Source organism: Muntiacus reevesi, chromosome 9 (genome assembly GCF_963930625.1).
Source record: "Muntiacus reevesi chromosome 9, mMunRee1.1, whole genome shotgun sequence".
Classification (NCBI taxonomy): Eukaryota; Metazoa; Chordata; class Mammalia; order Artiodactyla; family Cervidae; genus Muntiacus; species Muntiacus reevesi.
This window is the reverse complement of record NC_089257.1, coordinates 12,668,352-12,678,881: the sequence shown is the minus strand read 5'-3', so window position 1 is coordinate 12,678,881 and position 10,530 is coordinate 12,668,352. Positions and strand designations below refer to the sequence as shown.

Genomic DNA, 10,530 nt, shown 5'->3' with positions numbered 1-10,530 from the left:
CTCTAATTATGTCTTTGGAGACTATGGTGCATATATCTGGGTTTCTGTGTGGAAGGGATCCCAAAGGGCTACTGAAGAAATAAATGCATCAGGTCTAACAAAGGCTGAAACTTTAGAGGAGACAAAAAAGAGCATCACTCCCAGGTGTATCCTTCTGGTCAAAGGTAAGCATCTCAGATCAGAGGCAGTTAAGTGATCTGGCTTCTCTTTGACCTCAGTTGGTCTTTCCTGGTAGCACAGACAGTAAGGAGTCTGCGTGCAATTCAGGAGACCTGAGTTTTATCCCTGGGTTGGGAAGATCCCCTGGAAAAGAATGGTTACCCATTCCAGTGGTCTTGCCTGGAGAGTCCCGTGGACAGAAGAGCTACAGTCCATGGGTCACAAAGAGCTGGACACAATGAGAGACTTACGCTTTCACTCGACCTCAGCTGAAATCAGAAGAGAGGTGCAGAGTTTGTCTGATGCCACACACACACACTTCTAAACAGAGGTCCATTAGTGATATACGTAACTCTCATCTAGAATTAAAGTTCACTCTGATAGTTATGCTGACTCATCGCATATTCCTTTACACAGTGGAGAAAACAAGAGGACATGAGGTCTAGTGATTCTGATACTCTGTGTTGACTCAGCTATAGGTGTAATATTTTAACTTCTTGGTGCTCATTTTTTAGGTGCAAACTTCAGAGGGAAGTTTGAAGAGGAAATAGGAGGAAAAAAAGAGTAGATTGATTCTAAATGTGTAGTGTGAGAAGCTAGAAGAATAGAATTTGTTACCTGATATAACAAATGAACAGAGCAATCACTTTGGAGGACTGAAGGTTAGGAATTCAACTGCAAACTTCTGAAATTTGAATTATTTTGTTACTCATCCCTTAGGAGTATAGAATGTTAGCATTAGGTATCTTTTACTGTGTGTGTGTGGGGGGGTGTGAGTCATTCAGTCCTATCTGACTCTTTCTGATCTCATAGACTGTGGCCTGCCAGACTCCTCTGGCCTTGGAGCTACTCAGGCAAGAATATTGGCATGGGTTGACTTCCCTTCTTCAGAGGATCTTCCTGACCCAGGGATTGAATCCGGGTCTCTTGCATGGCAGGAAGATTCTTTACCACCTGAGCTACCAGGGAAGTCCCTTTTACAGGTAGAATTTTTAATTTAGAATAATGACCCCAAATCTATGGGTAGATTTATACAGATTCTTGAACCCTCTAAAATTGTGTTTGTTTAAACATGCATGCAGTTTTGGAGGTTGAGGTGAACATACATTGCTTTTGTTAGGTTTTCAAAGAGGTCTAACCTTCCAAAAATTAAGAGCAGTTAATTATTTTCCTGATAAAGAAATTAAGGAATGTACACAAGTTCACATGATTGGTTATTATAGAAAGAAGTATGACAATGCAAATCTTCATGTTAAAATAAGGATATATTTCATCTCTCATTTAAGCAAAGATGATGATACACTTAATGTCTACAAAGAAACATGCATAGCATAAGGGTTGTTAATCTTTTCTGCACACTGTATCATTGCAGGCAAGCTTACATGCTCTTATAGTTATGACAGAATTTATAGAGGTTATAAGAGGTTTTAATAAATGGGAATCACAGAAAGTTGGTGCTAGAAAAGGAACAAATACATTTCTTCATGTGATAAACTTGTGTTTCAGAGGGGATAGGTGACTCTCTTAAAATTATACAGGCATTATGTCATTATGTCTATTAAATCTCAATTTTTGAAAAATCACACAAATGGTAAGTGTTAGACCCTGTCCCCATCACAGGACTCCTTCATCCAAGGCCAGTGAGCTTTGCACTCTGAACGTGATGCTCCTTTGTCAAATTACATGCAAAAAGGTAACAAAGATACTTACTCAAAATATTAAAAAATTTCTGAAGGACATCACCAGTCTAAATATTACTGTGTTCTTGAAAAAAATGACTTTCATTATTACTTTTCCTTACACTCAGGTTTTATAAGTCAGATATTATTATTCTTTCTTAGAATAAAATTAGCTTCTACTGGGTTTAATTTTTGTCCACAACCTGGGCTACTCGTTTAATCTATAACACTGACATTTTCCTACCTTTTAAATGGTATAGCGATGTGGGATGGTGGCTATTAAGTACTTTCCCAAGATTGCAGAGCTATCAAGGGATGAAATCAGGATTTGAACTCAGGTGACAGTTCAACCTGGTGGTTTTGCAAGGCTGCCTACACCAGCCCTGTCTTCTCAGAGCTAGGCAGGCTGATATGCCTGCGCACGGGTGCTAACTCAGTGAGAGCTAGATGAGGAAGAAGGGACCCACTCACATGTCTGGGGTTCAGCATGGTGTCAGCTAGAGTCAAAAAGAGAATGCAGTCAGATGTCTCATTATCCAGAAAGCTAACCCAGGTTTATTTACATGGTTCAGTTTAGTTCAGTCAGTCAGCCATGTCTGACACTTTACAATCCCATGGACTCTAGCATACCAGGCCTCCCAACTCCTGGAGTTTACTCAAATGTATGTCCATTGAGTCAGTGATGCCATCCAATCATCTCATCTTATGTCATCTCTATCTCCTCCCCCTTTCAACCTTTCCCAGGACCAGGGTCCTTATTTTTTTCCATTTATTTTTATTAGTTAGAGGCTAATTACTTTACAATATTGTATTGGTTTTTGCCATACATTGACATGAATCAGCCATGGATTTTCATGTGTTCCCCATCCTGATCCCCCCCTCCTGCCGCCCTCCCCATCCCGATCCCCCCTCCCATCTCCTTCCCCATCCCATCCCTCTGGGTCTTACCAGTGCACCAGCCCTGAGCACTTCTCTCATGCATCCAACCTGGACTTGTGGTCTGTTTCACCCTTGATAGTATACTTGTTTCAATGCTCTTCTCTCAGAACATCCCACCCTTGCCTTCTCCCAGAGAGTCCTAAAGTCTGTTCTGTACATATGTGTCTCTTTTTCTGTTTTGCATATAGGGTTATCATTACCATCTTTTTAAATTCCATATATATGTGTTAGCATGCTGTAATGTTCTTTATCTTTCTGGCTTACTTTACTCTGTATAATGGGCTCCAGTTTCATCCATCTCATTAGAACTGATTCAAATGAATTCTTTTTAATGGCTGAGTAATATTCCATGATATATATGTACCACAGCTTTCCTTCCATTCGTCTGCTGATGGGCATCCAGGTTGCTTCCATGTCCTGGCTATTATAAACAGTGCTGTGATGAACATTGGGGTGCATCTCTTTCAGATCTGGTTTCCCTGGTGTGGATGCCCAGGAGTGGGATTGCTGGGTCATATGGCAGTTCTATTTCCAGTTCTTTAAGAAATCTCCACACTGTTCTCCATAGTGGCTGTACTAGTTTGCATTCCCACCAACAGTGTAAGAGGGTTCCCTTTTCTCCACACCCTCTCCAGCATTTATTGCTTGTAGACTTTGGGATAGCAGCCATCCTGACTGGCATGTAATGGTACCTCATTGTGGTTTTGATTTGCATTTCTCTGATAATGAGTGATGTTGAGCATCTTTTCATGTATTTGTTAGCCATCTGTATGTCTTCTTTGGAGAAATGTCTGTTTAGTTCTTTGGCCCCTTTTTTGATTGGGTCATTTATTTTTCTGGAATTGAGGTTCAGGAGTTGCTTGTATATTTTTGAGATTAATCCTTTGTCTGTTGTTTCGTTTGCTATTATTTTCTCCCATTCTGTGGACTGTCTTTTCACCTTGCTTATACTAGTGTGTGAGATCAGTGTAATTGTGTGGTAGTTTCAGCATTCTTTGGCATTGCCTTTCTTTGGGATTGCACTGAAACTGATCTTTTCCAGTCCTGTGGCCACTGCTGAGTTTTCCAAATTTACTGACTTGAGTGTAGCACTTTCACAGCATCATCTTTTAGGATTTGAAATAGCTCAGCTGGAATTCCATCATCTCCACTAGCTTTGTTCATTGTGATATTTCCTAAGGCCCACTTGACTTCGCATTCCAGGATGTCTGAGCTATGTCTACTAAGCTCTTCTGTGTATTCTTGCAACCTCTTCTTAATATCTTCTGCTTCTGTTAGGTTCATACCATTTCTGTCCTTTATTGAGCCCATTTTTGCATGAAATGTTCCCTTGGTATATCTAATTTTCTTGAAGAGATCTCTAATCTTTCCCATTTTATTGCTTTCCTCTATTTCCTTGCACTGATCACTGGTTTACATAGTAGTAGCATTTCAAAAGTAAGAAAAGAAAGATACAAGGCCTCTTGAGACCCAGGCTTGACATATAGTAATTGCTATAAATCGTTGACCTAAACAAATGACAAGGCCATCCCAGACACCAAGGACAGAATCTTGACCCCAAGAGAATCTATTCTTGAAATCAGAAAATCAGTAAAGAATTCTATCTCTTTTGCAATATATAACATAGATCATTGGTTTGTGGTTTATTTTTAACTTCTTTCTCTTTTAAAAGTTAGAGCATTAATTAAAGTATAATTACCAACAATGCTTATTTCTAATATTGCCATTCAATATTTCTATACATTACAAAATGATCACCATGATGATTCTCGGTATCATCTGCCACCATGCAAAGTTATTACATTTTGACAGTATTCAGTTGTCACTCAGTTGTGTCTAACTCTTTGCAAGCCCATGGACTGCAGCATGCCAGTCCTCCCATTCCATCACCAACTCCTGGAGCTTGCTCAAACACGTGTCCATCAATTTGGTGTTGCCATCCAACCATCTCATCCTCTGTTGTTCCTTTATCTTCCTGCCATCAATCTTTTCCAGCATCGGGGTCTTTCCCAATGAGTCAGTTCTTCACATCAGGTGGCCAAAGTGTTGGAGCTTCAGATTCAGCATCAGTCCTTCCAATGTATATTCAGAATTGGTTTCCTTTAGTATTGACTGGTTTGATCTCGTTGCAGTCCAAGGGACTGTCAAGAGTCTTCTCCAACACCACAGTTGGAAAGCATCAGTTCTTTGGCACTCAGTTTTCTTCATGTTCCAACTCTCACACCTACATATGACTACTAGAAAAACCATAGCTTTGACTAGACAGACATTTGTTGGCAAAGTAGTCTCTGCTTTTCAATATCCTGTCTAGTTTGGTCATAGCTTTTTTTCCAAGCTATTGTCATATCTCTTCTTCTTAACAATACTGTTGACTGTATTTACTATGGTGTACATTTCATTTCCATGACTTATTTACTTTGAAACCAGAAGCTTGTTCCTCACCTATTTTATTCACCAGCCCCCCGCCCCCCACATCCTCGTTTCTTTTGGCAATCACCTCTTTGTTCTTCATATCCTTGAGCCTGATTCTGTTTTGTTATGTTTTTCCACTTGGTTTGGTTATTAGACTCCACATATAAATGAGATCATACAGTATGTGTCTTTCCCTGGTGGCTCAGTGGTAAAGAATCTGCCTGCAACGAAGGGGACCCAGGATTGATCCTTGGGTTGGGAAGATCCCCTAGAGGAGGGCGTGGCAACCCACTTAAGTACTCTTGCCTGGAGAAACCCATGGACAGAGAAGCCTGGCGGGCTGCAGTCCATAGGGTCACCCAGAGTCAGACACAACAGAAGCAACTAAACAGCACCAGCTGCTTCACTCCCTTGGTATAATACCCTCTAGCTCCTTCCATGCGGTTGCAAATAATACAATTCCTTCTGGTCCCAGATTTGTTTATTGGAACATTTTTTGATTGGGGTTTTGTTCAATCTCATTATCAATAACAAGTTGGCCCATATTTTCTATTTCTTCCTTATTTGGTCTTTAAATATTGCATATTTCTAAGAATTTATCCATTTCCTCCAGGTTTTCTTACTTGTTGGCACATATCTGTTTATAGTATTCTCTTATGATTGCCTGTATTTCTGTTAACTAGATTGTAACTTCTCTTTTATTTCTAATTTTATTTATTTGGTCATCCTCTCTTTTGTTAATGAATATGGTCGAAGATTTATCTTGTTTTTTTTTTTTTCTTACTTTTCAAAGAATTAATTCTTAGTTACACTGATATGTTCTATTGTTTTTCTAATGTACCTAACACTTATTTCTACTCTGATATTTATTATTTCATTCCTTCTACTAACTTTGATTTGTTCTTCTTTTTCTGGTTTCTTTAAGTAAGTGTACTGGGAAGTTGCTTATTTGAGATTGTTCTTGTTTCTTGAGTTTAACATTATAGACTTAACTCTTACAAATGACTGCTTTTGCAATGTTTCATAGAATTTAGAGTTTTGTTTCTTTTTTAATTATGTTTCCAATTTTTAAACTTTTCTCTTTGAAGTTTTTAGTGACCAGAGGTTGGTTCAGGGGTTGGTTGTTGTTCAGTTGCTAAATCATGTCCTATTCTTTGTGATCCCATGAGCTATAGCCACCAGGCTTCATTGTCCTTCATTATAACCTAGAGTTTGCTCAAACTCGTGTACATTGAATCAGTGATGCCATCCAACCATCTTATCCTCTATCACACCCTTCTTCTCCTGCCCACAATCTTTCCCAGAATCAGGGTTTTTCCAGGGTGTCAGCTGGTCAAGATTTTGGAGCTTCAGCTTCAGCATCTGTCCTTTCAATGAATGAATAGTCAGGGTTGATTTCCTTTAGGATTGAACTGGTCTGATGACTGTGCTGTCCAAGGGACTCTCAAGAGTCTTCTCCAGTACTATTATTCAGAGGCATCAATTATTTGGCACTCAGCCTTCTTTATGGTCCAACTCCTCACATCCCTACATGACTACTGGAAAAATCATAGCTTTGACTCTACCCTCAAAGTGGTGTCTCTGCTCTTTAATACACTGTCTAGTTTTTGTCATAGCTTTTCTTCCGAGGAGCTAGTGTCTTTTAATTTCATAGCTACAGTCACCATCCACAATGATTCTGGTGCCCAAAAAAATAAAATCTGTCACTGTTTCCATTTTTTACCCATCTATTTGCCATGGAGTGGTGGAACCAGTGGTGGAACTTCATTTTTTGAATGGCGAATTTTAGGCCAGCTTTTTCACTCTCCTCTTTCACCCTCATCAGGAGTTTTTTAGTTAATCTTCACTTCCTGCCATTAAAGTGGTATCATATGTATATTTGAGCTTGTTGCTATTTTTTTGGCAATCTTGATTCCAGTTGTGAGTGTAGGGCTTCTCAGGTTGCTCGGCAGTAAAGAATCTGCCTGCCAATGCAAAAGCCTCGGGAGACACAGGTTAGATCCTTGGGTTCGGAAGGTCCCCTGGAGGAGGAAATGGCAACTTGCTCCAGTTTTCTTGTTGGGATAAGTTCATGGACACAGGAGCATCTTGAGGGCTACAACACATGGGGTTGCAAAGAGTTGGACAGAACTGAGCATGCACATATTTTATATGTGTCTATATATGTTTACTCTGTTAGATTGGTGTCTTTATCATCTTGTAATGTCTTTGTCTATCACTGTCTTTGTTTTAAAGATGATTTTGTCTGATAAAAGTATTGTTACCCCACATTCTTTCCAGTTACGTTTAATACATTTTCTCCGTCCCTTCACTTTCAGTATGTGTGCGTCTTTAGATCTGGAATATCTTCTAGGCAATACATGTGTGTGTATGTATTAAGTCACCTCAGTTGTGTCTGATGCTTTGCAACCTAGCAACTGTAGCCCCCCAGGCTCCTCTGCCCGTGGGATTTTCCTGGCAAGATTACTGGAGTGAATCGCCATGCCCACCTGCAGGGGATCTTCCTGACCCAAGGACTGAACCCACCTCTCTTATCTCTTCTGCATTGGCAGTGGTTCTTTACCACCAGTGCCACCTGGGAAGCTCAGTCAGTACATACATGGGTCTTAGTTTCTTATTCATGTAGTCACTCTATATTTTTCATTTACTAATATAGTCCATTTATATTTAAAATAAGTATTCATATGTACTTCTTAATGCCATTTTGTTAATTATTATTTTTTTGGTAGATCTTTTAAAAATTCCTTTTCTTGTTGTTGTCTTCTCTTGTGATTTGTTTACTCTTTAGTGTTGTATTTGGATTCTTCTCTCTTCTCTTTTTGTGTGGCATTTATCATAGGATTTTGGTTTGTGACTACCATGACATTTAAATATAGCTATCTCTCGCTATCTATATATGCAAGTTGTCAACTTATCTATATCTTCATATCTACTATTTATCTCAAGGTTTCTTCTTTATATATTCAGTTTCTTCAGTCGTGGAAAGTCTTCAGATGATGCTAATCAATAGTTGCTCTGTAAATAACTATAATTTAAGTGTTCCCAAAGGAGGAGGTGAGCTCAGTGTTCTATTCTGTCATCTGGGCCACTTCCTGCTCACACTTACAAGCAAACATCACTGATTAAAGAGCTTTTATTTATCTATTTATTTGTTGGTGTTCAGTGCTGGAAATTTTCCTGTAAGTGCTGCTTTACTATTTCCCACTAATTAATATGTTGTGTTTTATTTTCACTTTCTTAAGAATAATTTCTATATGTACTTTTTAATTTTGCTTATAAGATATTTAGAAGTGCTTTAAATATTCTTTCAAACATTTGGGAATTTTCCATAGATCTATTTTCTTCTACTGGTTCCTAATGAAATTATCAACACATGGGAGTCAGAAAAAATACTTCCCATAGCTTGAATCATTTTAAAATTATTGAGTGTTTTTATGGCCCCAAATATGGTCTATTGGAATCAGGTTTTTCTCATTGAGAGTTGCTCTGTAAACAGTTGTAATTTTGGGGTGCCTATGTGAGAGGGTATTCTACATTAAACAATTGGGTAGTGAAAGGCCGAATTTCAAAATGAGATTATAGCTTGAATTCCAGTGGCCCGTAAGTCACAGACTGATGTTCTATCATTCTAAGCAATAAGGGATAGAAGTCCATAAGCTTCCTAGGAGTTGCTGGTTTAATACTTTATTTCTTTCAATGGAAAATCATTAAATCATTTACCAGCTTTTTCTTATCTTATCAGGCTTTCTCCTCCGTGGCCATGGAAGTTGGAAACCGCACCCTCCTGACTGAATTCATCTTACTCGGCCTCTCTGCAGACCCTCGGTGGAGACTGGCCCTATTTGGAATATTTCTGATGCTCTATTTGATCACCTTGTCAGGTAACATGTCCTTAGTTATCTTAATCCATATCGATTCCCACCTGCACACACCTATGTATTTTTTCATTGGCAATCTCTCTTTCTTGGACTTCTGGTACACCTCTGTGTACACCCCCAGAATCCTGGCTACTTGTGTCTCAGAGGATAAGCGCATGTCTCTGGCCAGATGTGGAGCCCAGTTCTTCTTTTCCTGTGCTGTAACCTACAGTGAGTGCTATCTCCTAGCAGCCATGGCCCATGACCGCCACATGGCAGTCTGTAGCCCGCTACTCTATTCAAGGTCTATGTCCCCTTCTCTCTGTACTGGGCTTGTTGCTGGCTCCTACATGGGAGGGCTCTTGAATGCTATAGCACACACTGCCAACACGTTTCGCCTGAGCTTCTGTGGCAAAAATACTATTGATCACTATTTCTGTGACGTGCCACCACTGGTGAAGATGTCCTGTACAGACACCAAGGTCTATGAACAGGTCCTCCTGGGTCTCGTGGGTTTCACCGTCCTCTCCAACATTCTTGTCATCATAATTTCCTATTTCAACATCCTTCTGGCTATTCTGAGGATCCGCACAGCTTCAGGAAGGTGCAAGGCCTTCTCCACCTGTGCTTCACACCTGGTCTCGGTCATGCTCTTCTATGGATCCTTGCTCTTCACATATGCAAGGCCAAGCTCCACCTACTCCCTGGGGAAGGACAAAGTGGCATCTCTGTTTTACACTGTGGTCAACCCATTGCTCAATCCTCTTACCTATAGCCTGAGAAACAAAGATGTTAAAGCGGCCTTCTGGAAAGCAACACAGACTCTAAGACCTCAGAGATGAAGGTGATCTTTTTGCAGGATGCTGTCATTGCATTTTCCAAATTACTGTCCTATATACGTGCTTGTGCACATTGCCATATTTCAAGTAAATACAACACATTTTGCTTAAAAGATGAATCATTGATTGAACCATTTTCTGTTGATTATTCTTTTGTTGTGATTAAACTTTTAAAACTAATATTGAGTTGTTTGATGCTCTACAATATTGCGCTCTGCTACTTTGCAGTACTCAATTTTCATAAAAACTCATCCTATTTGATTTTGGGGGAGCTCTCTTTGTAAAAGAAAGTGGATTTGGATGGTTTTCAAATACATAGTTTGAGTTTGAACCTTGGTGAGCAACTTTATTGATAAAGAAGTAGATTTAAAATTGTGAAAAACCTGGAAACAAATTTTGACAAATATTTGTTTTGATTAAGACGTTCTCCCGAACTTCCTCATAAAACTCTAATTGAGTATATTGATTATTTCTTTGTCATCCTTGTGCCTTCAACTTCAATGAAATATTAAGCAAAGTGTTTGAATTGTTTAGAATATGAAGAAAACACTTTTCTAAATATAGAGAAATATATGTTATTAAGATTACACAACACCTTAAGTGTGATCTCTTCCAGATAGACTGAGTAGTCTGCCATGCCATCCA

At 39.2% G+C, this 10,530-nt stretch overlaps 1 protein-coding gene across 1 annotated transcript; it reads left to right on the top strand.

Annotated features, from left to right (window-relative positions):
- The first annotated feature begins 8,949 nt into the window (after positions 1-8,949).
- On the top strand, positions 8,950-9,888 carry LOC136175660 (olfactory receptor 9G4-like). The gene has a single exon (XM_065945909.1). It carries the CDS (start codon positions 8,950-8,952, stop codon positions 9,886-9,888), a length of 939 nt encoding a protein of 312 aa, XP_065801981.1.
- The last annotated feature ends 642 nt before the right edge of the window (positions 9,889-10,530 follow it).

Coding starts and splice junctions, on each gene's coding strand:
- LOC136175660 (XM_065945909.1), top strand. CDS start 8,950: ATGGAAGTTGGAAACCGCACCCTCCTGACTGAATTCATCTTACTCGGC.